This window comes from Protopterus annectens, chromosome 10.part0 (assembly GCF_019279795.1).
Source record: "Protopterus annectens isolate FY-2018-M chromosome 10.part0, PAN1.0, whole genome shotgun sequence".
NCBI lineage: Eukaryota > Metazoa > Chordata > Ceratodontiformes > Protopteridae > Protopterus > Protopterus annectens.
The window spans coordinates 1,657,464,973-1,657,483,804 of record NC_056744.1 but is presented as its reverse complement, the minus strand read 5'-3'; the positions used below and the strand labels follow the sequence as shown (position 1 = coordinate 1,657,483,804).

Below are 18,832 nucleotides of genomic sequence, written 5' to 3'. Positions count from 1 at the left end.
ATCTGCAGTGGGAATGGAGACAGAGGAGTCTGCGACCACGGGTACTGAAGTCACCGGTAAAATAGTTTCATCGGTAGTCAGGGGCTGCGTAGGCGCCTCGCTGAGAACCGGTAGTCGGCCTAAGCCTGGTCACAGTACTCGGTGCAGACCTCGGATGTCGGTCCTTGTCTTTGCGTCTTTTGCTTAAAACTGGTATGATATAATTAAATTTTTTGCCAAAATAATGAAGGGCGAACTCCGCCCGGCGCTTAATAGTGCGCTTGTTGAACCTAGCACAAAAACGGCAGGTCGAGACGTCGTGGTCTGGCCCTAAGCAAGGTATACAGAAAGAGTGGAAATCCTTATGCGGTATTTGCTTCCCACAAGAAATGCAATTATTAACTTTGTCTGACATCGGTCTGAGGCAAGAAAAGTTTCCCCAATGGGGTACTTAGCTTTAAAGAAGACTTCGGCTGAAATACTTTCGTAAATCTCAGCAGCTGGCCGAACGGCACTTGCGAACTGCTTCTGCTTCGGGCACCGCGCGGCAAGAAAGACTGAAGAAAATGGCGTTGGCTGCCTCTTTTATACCCCTGCCACACTGACGTCAGGGAAGAAGCGACGACAACCGACGCCGGACCTAGACTTTGGAATTCGGCCGACCGAGGACCCGCCTGATGGCAGGATAACCCATCTGTAATGACTGCAGCTGTATGCACGATGAACATCAGAAGATTTACCCCGGGGATCACTGCAGTGGCTCTGCTGGACAGAGGCACAGGGAACTAATGGCTCTGCTGGACAGAAGCACAGGGAACTAATCTAAGGGGGCGGCGAAAGCCAACACATTCTGGCTAGGCTTACATATGCCCTCGGGCAGATAGCCTAGTACTTACCTATGACCTTGAGGTTGTTTTTAGAGGGCATTTTAACACTGGACATTTTGTTCTTGTGACATTGCTTAAAAAGGCTCTATGGGGATGGCAAGAGCCTTAGCTAGTAGCCAAAATTCCAGGGGTGACAGACAAAGATCATCTCTGGCAAAGCATAAGAGGCCTGTCGACCATATCATACCAGGCTGACAGATACTGCATCCCCTTAGAATGACACTAGAAACTTAGCCAATTGTTGAAGTCAATCATGTTTTGTTTGTATTGTGGCATCATCCCAGGCGAAGGCTAGGGACATACCTGCCTGAGACACATAATCAGAGAGCTTAGTCATGTCTTTCTTCATATAGTCCAGTGTGGTACATCTCAAGTCATTCACACCAACATGGACTATGACAGAGTCATAACAGTACCTGTTGTTGAGGGACTTGAGTGCAGGTGTAATGTGGTGGATCCTGGCACGTGACAGACAGCTGACCGTGACATTTACCTTATCCAACTTGTTGAGAGGGACATGTGTGTGCGTCTCACAAAAGAGTTGTCTATGACTAAGATGTTTGGTTTTGCATTATGCCTTAGGGGCTTTGTCTGATGAGACACAGGTGTTACGTGTACTATGTTCTGCAGGGGATGTATTATATGAAGCTTGCTTGTGTTTGGGAGGTCTCTGGTGTTTAGGTAAGCTTTTGGTAAGGACCTCTGCATATGTAGGTTTGTGTGTTGTTGGCTTGGCTGGTGCAGGAGGTGAGATGTGCGTACTGACAACCTGCTTAGTTGTCAGATGTACTGACTGGTGAGCGAGAAAGCCTGGATTCTAGGTTCTTAATATAGATGCATCTCTCACATATTGAATTTGTGTGACCATCTGGCTGGAGAAACTTAAGAAATACTCGAGATCTATAACACTAGGTAAGTTAATGTGGTCAGAAACAGGCTGAGGACAGGAGGGACCAGGTAAAGTAGACGACAGGAGAAGTGGTCAAAAAATATGAAGGGCTAGTGGGTAAGATCTGTTGGCACCTCAAGAGCTTCACTGAATGCAACACCTTTCAGTGAGACACAATTGGGGAACTCTCCGAAGGAGCATCAGCAGAACAGTAAGGGAAAATTTGCAGGCAAAAATGTTTGCATCTATAACCACCAATGGTATCTCCTGCTACACAGAAGTGTGCGATGCGCAAGCAAGGGCAAATCCACGCAAGCGCAGTGTTTATGTAGCGAACTAGAGTAAAGTGATTTAAACAAATTAACTGATGAAAAAGCTCAATACTAAGCCCTGTTCCAGCAACCTTCAGTTAGATGAGTTCTACACACCTGCCACAAGTGTGCAAGGGAACCCTCTCCAACAAAAGATAGCCCGGTTTAATGCTCAAGTTATCCAAACAGAACTAGATACGCAGGTCTGAATTTAGTCTATACTACAGCAAACAAAGTGCAACAATTTCAGTAAAAACAGCTCAAATAATGGAAAAAAACAGTGTGACAACCGATTTTACAAAAGTGAGTTGAAACAAGCATGAGCAAAAAAAATAATACAAATACAGTTCAGAAGTGCACAATAACGTAAAGAATCCTACTTAAGTTTTGCAAAAATGAGCAGATGCACTGGATTGATCAGATAAACACAGCAGAGCAGTAGTTGGTCGCCAAACTCGGTGGAGCTTTGTTAAAACAAGGTTAAGTCACAGAGGATAGTGCCTGGGTTCAGTGCACTAGACATGTCCCAGCAGCTATCAGGAAATAGAACCTGGTCACACAGCCAAAGCTGTGAACAAATATTTACCAAACAAAGGCTTCACATTTTAGGAGATGTCAGCACAGTAAATGACACAGGCAGCAATGTGCTGTACTGAAATTAATGAATTCTAAAATGCATTTACTGTTGAAGAATCGTGCCCTCAAATGTACATCTTCACTGTATCAGCTTCATAACAGAAATGCTTCATGCAACAATACAAGCTTCTGTGCAGTACGTCCTATTTTTTTTTCTATTACCCAACTCAAATTCTATGTAAATGACAATGAGATTATTTATATATGCGAAATGTTTCTGACACAGCACACAGGCTGGATAAAAGTGAATGGGTACTTGAGAATTAAGTCTATTACTTTGCACAGTTCCGATTGCTAGGATGTCATCTACAATGATTCTTCAAATTGGCTGCCAAATACCAATTGGTTTCCAAAACAAAAGTACTAATGCATAAATGAAAAGCATACTCACTTTATGAGAAACAAGACCCTGTTTTCTGTCCTCCAATTTATTGGCCTTAACACTATTTTTAATGCACTCAGATCTGTCTTCCTCTTTCAGAGTCACTGCATCCTTATTTGCGAGCTCCAAATCATCATCACACACTTCCGTGTCAGAAGCAGTAATCTCATGTTTCACATATTCAAGTTTTTCGTCCATTTGTTTGAAGGCTTCTACTTCTTCCTCAAGCCTCTGGATAAGTTCTTGTTCCTTGTCCTGGAGAAACTGGTGCAGTTTTGCAAATTCTTGTTTAATACGTTGTTCCAAACTAAAAGTATCTTCCTAGGAAACAACAAATATGGAAAGAGATGCAGTGAAAAGCTGAGTATTACAGTACCAACTGTAGCCATACTTTTTCCATAAGTAACAAACTGAGCACAGGCCATCCCACTGATGCAAAGCTAAGACACTTGTCTGCAACACTGGTGGTCTACAAGCGGGGACAAAGACTCAGCCCACCTGAGGACTTTTTTTAAGCTACAATTCCTGGCATTAAGCATAATGGAAAAACACAGTGTGACAACTGATTTTACAAAAGTGAGTTGAAACAAGCAGGAGCAAAACAAACAAAAAAAAAAAATAGTAATTGTCAATCTTGTACAAATAATACTAGTCTCATCACAATGACTGTACAGTGCCAACACCAAGTGATAAGTAGAAAAAAGCTGACAATCTTATACAAGAGCCTAACACCCAAAAATGGACGGGCACAAATTTGTCAAACTAATAAAAATTGCACAACAGTTCATAGGTTGGTACTAGGCTATCTGCCCTATGGCCTATACAAGCCTAGCCATAACAATTCCCTGGCTATTTCTTCCCACACTATTTACTTCCCTGGCCACCTGTCTAGCAGGGCGACTGACGTGATCCCCCCCCCAAGAAACATAATACTGGCACACACTCTAATGAAAAGACAAGCGTGTTCAGAGTTTAGACTCAATTAAATGTAAAGTTACAAAAAAAATAGCACAAAATTCTTATCTAAAGGTTTCTTAGAAATGATTACCAAAACTGCAGTGAGCCATTTTTCTGTACAGTTATTAGAAACATATCCATTATCTTTGAAACCTTCTTCCAAGAAAGTTTTGGCTTTTGGGACAACATATGTTCCGATGAATAAACACACTCGGGACACATGATTAGAACAGGTCCTTTTCCAAAGGCAGGGAATCCCCAGCTACGCAGGACAAGTCAGAGTGGTCCTACTTTTGAGAAGAATGACTAATAAAAGATTGAGGTTAGGAGAAATTACAATGGTTGGGCCATGACATACGATCAAAGCATCAAAGGAAGGTTGTGCCTACAATATCAAGTTCTATTGTAGCACATATGTTTTTAAAGGAAGGAATAAGTTAGCAGAACAAAAAGTTCACTCGTACATTCTCTAACCTTGCACATGCACCACTGAAAAATCTCTGCTGCCATTCAGTCACAGCATCCTTTAAGGACTGCTAATGCAACAGCAACTTTAAATTCTGAAGTGGCCCAGCATTGGATTTGTGCTTCAAGTTTGGGAGCAGTCGTGTTGAACAGCACATGTGGGATGCAGGATGAGTAATGCCAGATTACAGAATAAGGAAAGAGGTCTAAAACACAGAATGCTCATGACATCTTATGGGGTGATGAAAAATATCTGCAAAGATCAATCATTCAAGTTGGCCTGTTGTGCAGGAGGCAAGGCTTAACCAAGGACAGGGCAGATTATCCAAGTACGTATGTATGTTTTTATTGTATATATTATGGAATAACTTGTGTGAGTGAGCAAACAAGTGTGCGTGCTTATGCGTGTGTGTGTGTGTGTGTGTGTGTGTGTGTGTGTGTGTGTGTGTGTGTGTGTGTGTGTGTGTGTGTGTGTGTGTGTGTGTGAATAATCAAGAACAGCTGTATGACACAGAATGTGCAGATCTGTGGTACTGAATAAAGGTCGGTGACAAAGAAATGCTCATTGCTTTCTACGCATCTGAAGAAAACACAATTTCATACGGAATGATTCATGGCTTTATAGGACTGAAGGAAAAAAATTACACAGAGCAGCTTGTGTGGGTCTATACTTCCATGGTATGTGCATATATACTGCAGTATGGCTCATATACACCATTGGTGCTGTGCATAGGACTGTAATATGAATGGCTTGTCTAGTGCTACGGGGTGTACAGTAATCCCATTGGGCAGAATAGTTTATGCAGGTCTGTGGGTTGAAGAACAGATCTATAAAACAGAATGCATCATCTGGGTTTGAAAGGATCATGAAGGCCTACCAGCTCAGGATATATAAATCTGAGGAAAAGAATGTCTCCTGTCAACCTCAGGGTTGAAGGAGTACAAATCTGTAAAATGCAGCAATTTGTTTATGAAAACCGATATGCAACACACAGGTTTATGGGTGTTGACAGGTTTTGGAAATACATATTTATTGTGCTCAACAGTCATGCAGCTCTATGGGGTTTGGTTTACAATTATAATGTAAAATGGGTCATGCTGATCTAAAGGATTGAGAAGCAGTTCTGTAATACATTTGTTGTGTGTGTCTGTGGGCCGATGTTCAGATCTGTGACAGAGAACGGTTAAACTGAAAACTGGCTGCAGGAAGGAAGGCACCAAACACAAAATGTAAGAACAAGCAGTTTAATCCAAAATGAAGCGCTTTTCGTCACAGTAAATAAAGTGTTTTATCTGAAGAAGTCACAGTTTTCAGTTTTGTGTTCTTTCAACAGAGAACGGTTAATGTAGGTCCGTGAACTAGAGATGCATCGGTGATGCAAAACAGAGCCTGTGTGGATCTATCAAAATACAGAATATACCTCAGTGTCCCTGGCCTCACTCATAAGACACCTTAAGATTTCTGGAGGCAAGACATCAACTTTTCACCATAGAGAAGCTACTGCCAGACATTACCAAACACACCACGATTCCTCACCGTCACACATGCCTAACTAGCTGGCAATCTGTATAGTAACTCCAACCCACCCACAAGTACTGGTCATAGGTTCATAGATTAGTACTAAGCTAACTGCCCTTGTGAGCCATTTTAAGCCTAGCCAATTATCCCTTGTGAGACTCAAACCCTGCATCTTGTGCCTGTAAGGCAAACACCTTAACCATTAGGCCACCCTCCCAACCCCTAAAAGGTTGCTCCTTCCCAGGAAAGCGCACACACTCACAGTAGGCAAGTGCAGGATTCAAACCCCTACTTAACTACATTATGATTCTACAGCAGTATGCATTTACACAACACGCTATAACAGCTCTGTCCCTTTCTTTAACAAAGGGTCAATGTATGTGGACTTGGGTCTGAAAAAATACTCTACAGTCAGTCACTAACATTTAGTACACAGTACGCGGGTGATCTTCAATCTTATAAGCCTCTGTGCTTAAAACAGCATTAGTTGTGGACAGCTCATGACCTCAGTTGGAGCCCAACAGCAGCTCAGCACAGGGCCCGAGATCCATGAAGCTATTCAAATCTATCACCTTCGCCAGCCACCTCTTCGATCCGTACTTTAGCAGTACAGTCTCTAATATACAACACAGTACAGGGCACCCTCTAAAACAACCCAATATGCATAATTTAAATGGTTTCCTATCAAATGCTCAACACTTGGAAGAGCAAGTCACACAATTACAGCAAACTTGCAACAAAAGTTGCCATGCTGAAAACAAGCATGTCCGAAATACATATCGAATGGAAAAAAAACAACTGCTCCAGACCCAGGATGAAGCACTAACATGAGGCCAGAAAGGGGTCAAGTTGGGACAGTTGTTAATGTCTGTATTCAACACTCCAACTGTTAGCAGGCAGGGTTCACTAAGCTTGACTCAACCTAATGAGTGGTACCCAGGATCAAGCACTAACATGGGGCCAGAATTGGGGCAAGTTTGAACAGTCGGTTTTCAACATTTCAACTGTCTGTAGGCAGGGTTCGCTCAGATTGATTCAACCTTCCGAGCATTGAGCGTTTGATAGGAAACCAATCTAAACAGTTGCTTAGTACTTAAGCATGAATAAATGTCATGGTTTACATCTTTGTAACCAACAGCTATACTCGGGTAACCAGGTCATCTATTAATAAAAAAAAAAAAATCTCCAAATGCATGGCCCTGTGCTGTAGACTGCATGTATCTCTACACCTCCAAAACCCTCTCACAAGAATCAATGACAGAAGGAGACAGAAACAGGCCATATGTAAAGCAGAAGTATGGCTCCATGGCCTATTCTATGCTCAGAAGGGACCTTCACTCTGCCTTACTGGTACTTCCAACATCCATCACCAACTCAGGCTCCTTATTCACCACTGAGTGGATGTTCCTTATTGCTAAATCAACAGCTGCTGTTAGGGTCTAGGATGCCCAAATCCACATTGCTCACTACTGACACCCAGCTGACATAGTTTCTGACCCCCACACCTACAGTGCACATGGATGAGCACAAGAATGCTCAACAAAACACCCCACCAAACTCTTACCTTTCATTCTCCAGATGATGAGCCTACAAGACAACTTTAATGTAGTTTGGGTAGATCTTGGCTGGTTAGCAAGCATGGTCTAGACTCCAGGTGCTTGAAAATAGAATGGATACCACACAGACCTGGCTTCAGGGCTGGGCCCCATTAAAATACTCCAGGTAGGGTACTTCTAAATTTACTCTTTATTGCCATGAGGATCTATTATATTTTTTGGTCTGTGCCTCAGATCTGTTCAACAAGGAAGGCCATACCAGGAGCACAGCATTCATACCAAAGCCCAAAAAGTTCAGTAAGGCATACAAGCCTGTTCACCAAAGTGACTAAAACTAGGAAATATTTACCATTTTCCCTCTAATGATCAATTTCTACAGCTATGACAACTATTAAGTACAGCTCCAACTTTATAGAGCAGTTGATGTTGGATTCATAGATCAGTGATGGAAAAGTATTTATAAAGCATGGAGTTAACTGCAGGCATACTTTGTATATCCCTCAGCGGGCGGTGTCCCCTTAAGGCTGCCAACATTAGACTTGATGTTGGGTATAACTGGGAGAGCAGTTCACTTTATCTTTGGTTCTTCTTGGAGAAACCAAAGACAGGTTAGCACCAACAAGATTATAGCATGAAACCATAAGGGGTCATGTCTGACCACCTGGAGCTATTTGCATTACCATAAAAGATTTAGAAGAGGAGTGGGTTGAAACTACACACACACACACACACACACACACAAAAAACACCACACACAAAAAACACCACACACAAAAAACACCACACACAAAAAACACCACACACAAAAAACACCACACACAAAAAACACCACACACACACACACACACACACACACACACACACACACAAACACAGCCCTGGAGGCTACTAGGCTGAAGCATTTTATAGCGTTTTTTTTTTTCCTGAATGGAAGGTGGGATTGAATCTGTAGAGTAGTACTAACCTCCAGACTCTAACATCTAAAAGTACAGTGATCCCCTGCTGCATTATGTTCATTGCAGGGATCACTGTTGTAGTAGTATTTGGGAACAGTACTAAGGCAGTGATAATCCTGACAATCTTTGTAGGGCGAGGTGTGAGAAGATCCTACAAAACAGCAGTAGCAAAGCTAGTCTTACTTCTGGAGTTTACATCTAGCATACACTCTGAGTAGGCATAGTCCAAACAGTAGTTGACGGCTCAGTAGAATGAACTTTTACCTTATGTCTGCATATTTGCTACAATTGTTTGCTAGCTATTTTAATAATGTTCGTAAATTTGTAAATTCTTGCATTCACTGTTGGGAATTCCTGGGTTCTGGCTAGTGTGATTCTCAAACAATCTGGAAATATATCGCTGACTGATAAGTATTTCTTGCTATTTTACCTTTCAGAGTTCTGCATCGTCTTAATTTTGCCTTACTGAGAATTGTTTTATATATTTTCTGGCATTGTTTTCTGTTCTCATCTGTCCTGAAACTGTCCACCCCCACTCTATTCTTGTGGTGGTGTTGTAGTTGGTGGCTTTGCAGTTGCCCGCACCTACTGTAAATTTGAACTTGGACACCCCTCCCAGTCTGTTGTTCACTCTACTTGATAGAGAGAGAACATTTGCGAAGGCCAACCTACTTAAGTTCTTAACCTCTGCTCCTCCTTCCTCTCTCCTTGCACTTTACTAAAAAAAAAAAAAAAAAATTGAGGTTGCCTCTTCTTAAAAGTACTCAATTGTATTTATTCTGCTGCATTTATTACTGCTTGGTAGTAGCCTGGTTAACGTAGGCAGCCATGGTGGTGAAGTGGTTAGCATTGTCACCTCACAGCAAGAGGTTCTCCGGTTCGATCCTCAGCTGGGGTGCCTTCTGTGTGGCGTCTGCATGTTCTCCCTGTGGTCACATGGGTTTCCTCTGGGTGCTCCGGTTTCCTCCCACATCCCAAAGACATGCTGTAGGTGGATTGGACAGTCTAAATTGGCCCTAAACGTGTAGGCATGAGTGTGTGCATGTGTATGCCTTCCGTGGAAGGTTGGGCGCCGGGCTGGCAACTCGACACCGTAAAACTCCACTGCCAATCATGAGCAGACAGGTGATCTGCTGTGGCGACCCCTAACCAGGAAAAGCCAAAAAAAGAAGTAGTAGCCTGAATAAATTGTAACGGTTATTCTAAGCCTTTGGGTTTAAGCACTTGGGCTTCAGACCAGATGTTTTACATTAAGAAGGCTTGTGGTCTGCACTGTTGTGGCAGGACAGGTAGCTTACATCCTTCTAAATTGGGAATTTCTGATTGAAGGCTCAGTGTCTGTTATTCTAAAAGTGTATTAGTTCTGTTTTAAGCACTTGGACTTCAGTCAAGTTATTTTACATTAAGAACGTTTGTGGTCTGCACTCTTGTGGGAGGAGAGGTTAATTCTGTTCTTCTGAGCTGGGAATTTCTGGTTAACGGATTATTGTGGCTGCTTATTTGAACTGTTTATTTCTGAAATTGGTGCACCTTGTTTGCTATAGCATAGACTAGATTCAGGCATGCTGAATCTAGCTTTGTTTGTATAACTTTAGCACTAACCCAGGCCATCTTTTTTGGAGAAGGTTCCCCTGCACCCTAGTGGCAAAAGTGTGCAGTTATAACTTTGTCTGATCGAAGACTGCTGAAACAGGGCTAAGTTTTGAGCTTTTTTACTGGTTAACTGGGTAATTTGTTTAAAACAGTTTGCTCGTTTTCTATTGTTATATTAAAAAAATTGCACTTTATTCATCTGCTTTTACTGTATTTGTTTTTCTTCCTACTTTATTGCATTTATAACTGCTTGTTAGTAGCCTAATTAAATTGCAACTGTTATTCTAAGCCTTTGGTTGAAGCACTTGGGCTTCAGGCCAGTTGTTTTACATTAAGAAGGCTTGTGGCAGGACAGGTAGCTTACATCCTTCTAAGTTGGGAGTTGCTGATTGAAGGCTTAGTGTCGGTTATTCTAAGAGTGTATTAGTTCTGATTTAAGCAATTGGGCTTCGGGCCAGTTATTTTACATTAAGAAGGTGTGGTCTGCACTCTAGTGAGAGGAGAGGGTAGATTCTGTCCTTCTGAGCTGGGAGTTTCTGGATAAAGGCTTATTGTGCCTGCTTATTTGAACTGTTTCTTTCGGAAATTGGTACGCCTTGTTTGCTGTAGCATAGACTAAATTCAGACCTGCTGAATCTAGCTTTGTTTGTATAACTTGAGCACTAATCCAGACCATCTTTTTTTGGAGAAGGTTCCCCTGCACCCTAGTGGCAGGAGTTTGCAGTTAGAACTTGTCTGATCGAAGACTGGTGGAATGGGGCTTTTTAGTTTTTTATTGGTTAATTTGTTTAAATCAGTTTGCTCATTTGCTACTGTTACACTAAAAAAAAAATACACTTTATGCATCGTTGCTTAGCTAGGGTTAAACTATTCCTGGTGCCATAAAGTCTGCTCTTCAAATTTTCTCTTAGAACTAGTCAGTTTTTTAGTTTTAGCACTCAAATCTGTTTCTTTGAGCTCAGCATGTATGCGCTGTACGCACTAAATAAGCTGCAAATTACTACAGCACTCAACTTGCCTCACTTGTCTAGAGGAAAACAGTTTTTAGTACTTAATAAACAACTATCCAGGCATGTCTAAAGGTCAGCTCCCGGTGTTTTCTCCTGTCTACCTAATGAATCTGGGCATCTTGGGGCAATGCAGCAAATGACAACCCTCTCCTCCTACCACCCAACACTACAACCTGTGAGAGATGCACTTATTTAGCCAAACTGGTCACCCAAGACTGGACTAGACAGTCAAGAGGAGAAGGTAAACACTTGCACCACACCGCACTCATCACATAGTTCCTCAAAACCTATACCACAAAAGCACACACACAGCAACACATAACACACACCTACATTCATGAGGCTCTCAATAAAAATCTGCTCAAGCAACAAAGACCTCCAAAGCAGAAATGCATGCAACCTCAACCCCCCAATAACCCAAATGACACAGCCCACAAACTCAGTGTGCCACTCAACCACAGCCCATAAGGCATAACAACGTACCCAACACTCTAGTCATAGGTGACTCTATAGTCAGGCACACTGATGTTCCACTCACCAGGCTAAACAAGGAGAAAGTTACTGTCAAGCTGCCTCTCGGGTGCCAGGGCCCGCCACATAACGCACGAACTCAGGTCACTTCATAACAAGTACAAACATGACTCTGTCATTGACCATGTTGGTGTGAATGACCGGAGACGTACCACCCTGGACTACATGAAAAGAGACAATGAGGAGCTCTCTGATCTTGTAGCCCAGGCAGGTATGACCCTAGCCCTGAGTAGTATCCTGCCATCACCCAGAATGATACCACACTACAAGGACAAAATTATTGACTTCAAACAATTGGCTAAGCTTCTGGTGTCATTCTAAGGGGATCCAGTATCTGTCTGCCTGGGATGACATGATCGACAGACTACGATGCTTTGCCAATGACGGCCTGCACCTGTTGCCCTTGGGATTCGGGATTCTGGATACTGGTTAAAGCTCTTGCTACTCCTATAGTGCCTTTTTTAGGCAAGATTCAAATGACAAATTCACCACCGTAACAGGTACAAGCAAGCAAAATCTGAGGGTAATGCTAGAAGTCTAAACCTCAAAATGCATTCACTCGAGGCACTCCTTAAAATGGAGAACATCAACATCTGTGCAGTGACAGAGACCTGGTTCAAGGCTCCAGAGAGCACCCCTGCATTACCAGGCTATAATTCATACCAGACCTTCGGCCACCTAACATGGACTGAAACACTAAAGGTAGAGGCCATATTCATTAAGGCTATCCACACCTCCAGGCTAGTTGTTCAGCATAATGCATCCGAGATTATTAAGTGCAACTAACTCTGGGCAAGACTGCAATCCAAATTGTAAGTTGCTACAGATCCCCCACCATGCCCCAGGATTCCCACTCCTCATTTCTTGATGCACTGGAAAATATTAGAGTACAACCCAAAATCCTAATAATGGGCAATTTCAACTACCTCACCATTAACTGGGAAAACTACTCATGTACCAACTCTTTCGCTCAACGTTTTCTGGAATTCATAAATTCCAACGCCTTGGATCAACTTATCCACATCCCCACCAGGGGCAGCAATATCCTAGACCTGGTCATTACCAACATGGGCTACTGGTGTTCCACACCAGATGTCAATTCCTCGTTGGTCAGATCAGACCACAAGCTAATCAGCCTAGACATCCACATCCTGCCCCCACCCCCCATTGGGGAAAACACCATAAAAGTTTTCTCCAAAGCCAACTTTACACTCAAGACAGAAGTGGCAAACTTCACAACACCCATGCAGACAGACAATAGAGGTACGACTGCTGAATCCTACACAAATGCACTTTATAAGCACTTGCATGAGTGCACGGATCGTGCTATCCCTAAAAGAACCAAGATGCTATCCTCCAAAAAAAGGAAGCCAATCTGGTGGTCCCCTGCCATAAACAAACTCTAGAACAGAAGAAAGAAAATGTTGTGAAAGAGTAAAATCCCATGACTGGAAGAACTCCCTGGTCAGCCTCAGTAAGAAGCTGAGATCCCTCATAAAATCCTCCAATGCAAGTTATGAAAACAAAATTGCCACTGATTCTGAAGACAACCACAAAGCATTCTATAGCTATGTCAAGATTCTCAATGGCAACACTCAGATCTGCTTTGACTTGCAGCACAATGGCACAGAACCAACCGATATTGCAAACATCCTGGCAGATAGGTTCAGTGCTAACTTTATCCCCCCCGCCCCATCTCTATACCAGAAGAATGCAAAGTTCCTGTAATCACGGCTGCACAGGTAAACACACGCTCTCCAAAGCCAAGAACACAGCATCCATGGAACCTGACAACATCCCAGGCTGCGTTCTACATGAACTACAGAATTAACTAGCACTTCACCTAAGCACCATGTTCAACCATAGCCCTACCTCAAGCTTTGTGCCCACTGAATGGCACACAGTGACTGTTATCCCACTCCAAAGGGGGAGCCACCACAGATCCCGGGAACTATTGCCCCATTAGCCTAATGAGCCTGGTCTGCAAGGCCATGGAATACATCATCATGGAACTTATAAACAAAAAGACATTGGTAATCTCCAAACTCTGGACCCCACCCAGTTCAGGTTTGTAAAGGCAGATCATGTCTCCTAAACCTGACTGACTTCTTTGAAGCAGTCACCAAAGCTGTAGACAAGGGTAAGGTGGTTCACACAGCCTATCTAGATCTTGCCAAGGCTTTTGACACCACCCCCACTCTGGAATTATAGATAAACTAACCAAAATAGGTATAAATCCCTATGTCACAAGATGGGTTGCCAACTGGCTCACTGACAGAACCCACACTGTGAAAGTAGCAGACTCCAAATCCGACTTCAGACCAGTGACAAGTGGAGTACCACAGGGTTCAGTCCTGGGTCGTCCTGTCTGGTATTTCCTTTTCTGAAGTAAAGGCTAACACAGAAGGTCTTTGGCTAATGAAGTTCGCAGATGACTGCAAACTAGGAGCCATAATTGAAACTCCTAACGATGTGGACATCCCACAAAAGGACCTCACTGAGACAGATGCCTGGTGTCAAAGCCATGGCCTCAAGCTCAAAACCAAGAAGTGCACTGTCATCCCCTTTGGTAAAAACTCTGTACCCATGAGCTACCACATAGGTGGTAGTCTACTTAACACCGAAAGTGTAACAAGAGATCTTGGGACACAGGTGGACAGTAGTCTCTCCTTTGATAATCACATCGCCAAAGTAGTCAGGAAATCCTTCTAGGTGGCATACAAATCGCAAAAGGTTTCTCATCCAGGAAAAAAAAGAGGTCACTGTTCCCCTCTACTCGTCATTCATTAGACCCATTAGAGTGTACAATGCCCCCTTTTAGTATGTACCTCACAAGACATCTACAACAACTGGAAGGGCTGCAGAAATACCTCACAAAGAGCACTACTGGCCTCAAACAGATGCCCTATGCAGACTGTCTCAAAAAACTCCAGCTTTACTCAGTCACATATCGCCTACTCAGAGGAGATCTCTGCCTACCATACAAAGCTATGTCAAACCTAGAGCTGTTGGACATGCTGCACTTAAAGAAATCCCAATCCCTCCGAGTTACACGCTCTAGGGACCTTAACCTTGTCACCACAATAAACAGAACATGCTGGAGGGATAGAGTCCTGTCCCAGAGACTTCCCATACTCTGGAACAGACTACCTATCTATGTCAAACAGAGCTCCTCATTAGCACTCTTCAAGAAAAATCTTGATGATTGGATGGGAAATGGGAAATTCACCCCGGGGATCACTTCTGTGGTTCTGCTCGACAGGGGCACAGGAAAATAATTTTCTTGGGTGGCAAAAGCCGGGGTACATTTTTTGGCTAGGCTTGTATGGGCCCTAGGGCCGATAGCCTAGTACCTACCTATGAACCTATATAGTCCAATCTCGCCTACATTCTTACCCATATGATAGCATCCCCAGCACCTGAACCCTGGGAGGCTCAGTGGAAAATACTCCTGAGCACTGTGGAACCAAAGGAAGATCTGCCTCTGGATACCAAATCCAATTTGTAGTGAGTAATAAAGGTGTGAGGAGATGCCCATGTAGCCGCAGCACAATTTTCATCCATAGACATCCTGGCCTGAAATGCTGTAGAGGTAGACATAGATCGGGTAAAATGAGCCTTCACTCTAAATGGTAAATCCTTACCACCTGAGGCATAAATGAAGGAAATACAACTAGATATCCATCTAGACAAGGTCACTTTGGAAACAGGAGACCCAATCTTATTTTCTAGAAAATGAGACAAATGAATGATCCGATTTTCTAAGATCCCTCATTCTATGTAGATAAAAACACAACTGGCTGTGAACATCCAGTTGGTGAAATTTAAATTCTGCCCTATTAGAGAGCTCTGGAAAAAATACGGGCAGCTCAATAGATTTGTTGAGATTACTAACCGAAGCCACTTTTGGCATAAAGGAAGGGTTTGGTCTGAGGGAAACCCTGTCCCTGTGAAAAATCAAGTAAGGCGGTCTGATAGACAAAGCTTGGAGCTCCAAGACACGTCTAGCTGAAGTGATGGCTACCAAAAATATAGTTTTCCAAGTCAATTTTTTGTTCACAAATAGCTGCAGACTCAAAGGGGGAAGAGGCGAGACACTGTAGCACAGAATTTAGGTCCCAAGTCATGACCGGGTCAAATACTGGAGGGCGAAGCAGCATAGTGCCTTTCAAGAATGCCTTACAAAGTCTATGCGCCATGAGGCTGGGTTCATTAGCGATGTGAAAGGTGGAAATAGCAGCCAACTGCACTTTAATGGTCGTGACTGCTGACCCCTGACTGAAAAGCATGGAGAGAAATTCCAGAACTGAAGAAATTGGAGCCATATAAGGATCAATTTGTCTTGTCTAAGGCCAGATGGAGAATTGTTTCCATTTACTAGACTAAATCTTTCTAGTGGAAGGCTTATGGGAAGAAGACAATATGAATCACTTCCGGAGGAAAATGATGAAGCCTGACTAGTGATGGAAGTGGAGTAGCCAGGCTGTCAACCAGAAGGTCTGAAGAGAGGGATGGAACTGCCCTGACATACGAGTCAGAAGATCTGGCTGTGGGTCCAGAATCCAGGGGGGTGTCCATGAGATAGGGATGGAGAAAAGGGAACCAAATTTGACAAGGACAGTTTGGAGCAATCAGAATTATTCTGCTTCCCAAGGACTGCGCTTTCTGAATAACCTTTGTCAAAAGAGGAACAGGAGGGAAGGCATAAAGTAGACCGGAGGGCCAATCGTGAACTAGAGCGTCCCTGGGTGACTCCCCCACAGGGGGGATAAGGGTAAAGTAGCTGCTGCACTTGGTATTGAGGGGACTGGCAAATAAGTCGCAGCAAGGCTGACCCCCATCTGCGGAAAATCTGCTCTGCAACTTGACTGCTCAGTGACCACTCATGAGACATCAGAATAGCTCTGCTCAACCTGTCGGCGATCACATTGGGCTTCCCCGGAATGTGCATTGCTACAAGAAAACGGTGGGAAGACACTGCCCACTGCCACACTCGAATGGCCTCTCTGCAAAGCGATACGACTTGGTTCCTCCCTGTTTGTTCAGATCTGCATCCCCCCCCCCCCCAAAAAAAAAAAAAAAAAAAAAAGAGAGACAATCTTCCTCCCAAAGGAGCTGCCAGAGAGTCCACTGGCAGCTGAAAAGGCAGGTCATTGGTTCTGCTTACGAAAGGAGTGACCCCTGCCCTCACCAGAAGTCTGAGCAGGTGAACTGTCTGATCTAGGCCTAAACGAACCTTGAGCCCTGCCCCTACCACGCCTAGACCTACCCCTAGACTGGGAACCATAAGCAGGATATGTCCACCCCTTAGCAGGCCAATTTCTACTAAACTGGAGGCTGCACCTGCAAAATCTTTAACAGTCTGCATAGACTTAGCTTTGTCCTCCATTTTCTTTAAAACTGCTTCCACAGGCGTCCAAACAACACATCAGACTGTAAAGGAGCATCCAAAATCCTGGTCTTAACATGCTCAGCTAAATTCTGATCCTTCAACCATGCATGTCTGCGAAGAACAGAACTAGTAGCAGCCACCCTCGAGGAGGCCTGGACAGCATCAAAACCACACTGCAAAGAATGCTTACCCACTTGTTCAGACACATGAACCAAATCCAGCAATTCTTTACACTCAATACCTTCCGCCAAAGCATCCACCTTAGATTTCAATTGTGAAAGGAGATAATTCTGATATTTCAGCATATGAAATTGACAATTCAACGCCTCATGGCTAGAGTGGAAGAAGTATACACTTTCTTACCCCACCTATCCAAAGCCCTTGCCTCTTTATCAGAGGGTACAGGATTTTTTACAGAAGCTTTAACACCTTTAGGCCCCTGAGAAACAGTTTCTGGGTTCGCCCTGGGACTCTTAAACAAATACTTATGAGCTTCGGGCACCCTATAATACCTATCAGGCTTAACAGGAGCAGGAGGCAAGGAATCAGGGTTCAGAGAAGCTCTGCAAAACATCCTCCACCACATTCAACACAGGAGGAATAGCTAAGGGCCTATGCTGGGGCAAAACAAGAATTCCCTAAGCCTTTTTCTGGAGTCAGAGTAATCTTGGCCTTCCCATTTAAAGTGCTCCCTCATGGAGTGAAGAGTCTCTGAAAATGAAAAATCCTCAGGAGGAGAAGCTGAAGGAGTGGAATCATCCACATCAGAATCAGAATAAGTAGGAAACTCTTGCAAGTCTTCCACAGAAGACTCTGAAGCCTGTGAACACTGTTCAAAACTATCAAACTCCTGTTCCACCCTAGGCCTCTTATCAGGTGGGGCATAGAACCTCTAATCAGAGTAATCAAATCTTCTGCCATTTTAAGCATATGTTTCTTAGGCACAGAGCCCGAAATGCTAGGAGAAGCCCTACAGAAGCTGAACTTGGCCTTCCTCTAAAAGAAGCTTTGGCAACAGAAGGAGAGGCCCTAACTACCTTGGGAAGAGAGGGAAGAACAGTTACCTGAGAAGCCCCTCAGCCTGGCCTACCTCCTGAGAGGGCACATCCTGTAACAGTAGCATCTGCCTGAGACTCCATAGAGACTCCTGGCAAAACCTCTGGCTCCCTGAGCCTTCTAAAGGACCGGCGTCCGACTGCGGTTCCTCACCCCTAGACTTCACTGTTTTGTCCTTGCGCTTCTTAGATGAAGCAGGCGCCGAGCATCCGACGGCATAGTATAATTGCAACGCTTCCCAAACACTAACCTAGCACAATCAAGCCTCCTCTTAATAGTGCTTGTTAAATCTAGCACAAGAGCGCAACCAACAACGTCGTGCTCAGGCCCTAAACAAGGTATACACAGTGTATGATAATCCATATGCGGTATCTGCTTCCCACAAGAAATACAGTTATTCACTTTTCTGACATCCGGTTAAATACTGAGGCAAGAAAAACCAAAATGTTCTTCAACGGGTTACTTAGCCAACTCTGTATTCGGGTCTGAAACTCCGGTTCGAAAATCTCAGAACGCCAACCTGCACTCGCAAAATTGCTTCTGCATCGGACCATGCGGCAAAAAAGACTGAGGAAATGACGCCGGTCATGCGCATTAGTACCCTGACGTACTGACGTCAGTCTAAGGCGCCATGACCGACGTCAGCCTTATACTCTGGTATTCGGGCCGACTGGGACGCGGACTATACCCAATTGTCAGGACTGCAGCAAGGG

The 18,832-nt window shown here is 43.8% G+C and overlaps 1 protein-coding gene across 1 annotated transcript in view; it reads right to left on the bottom strand.

The window, feature by feature from the left end:
• The window catches only part of LOC122814381, a 498,155-nt gene that overhangs the window by 405,093 nt on the left and 74,230 nt on the right, over positions 1 to 18,832 (bottom strand). The window contains exon 3 of the mRNA XM_044086965.1: positions 3,094 to 3,405. Within this exon, the coding sequence (XP_043942900.1) occupies positions 3,094 to 3,405 (312 nt within the window). The remainder of the gene's footprint in view (positions 1 to 3,093; positions 3,406 to 18,832) is intronic.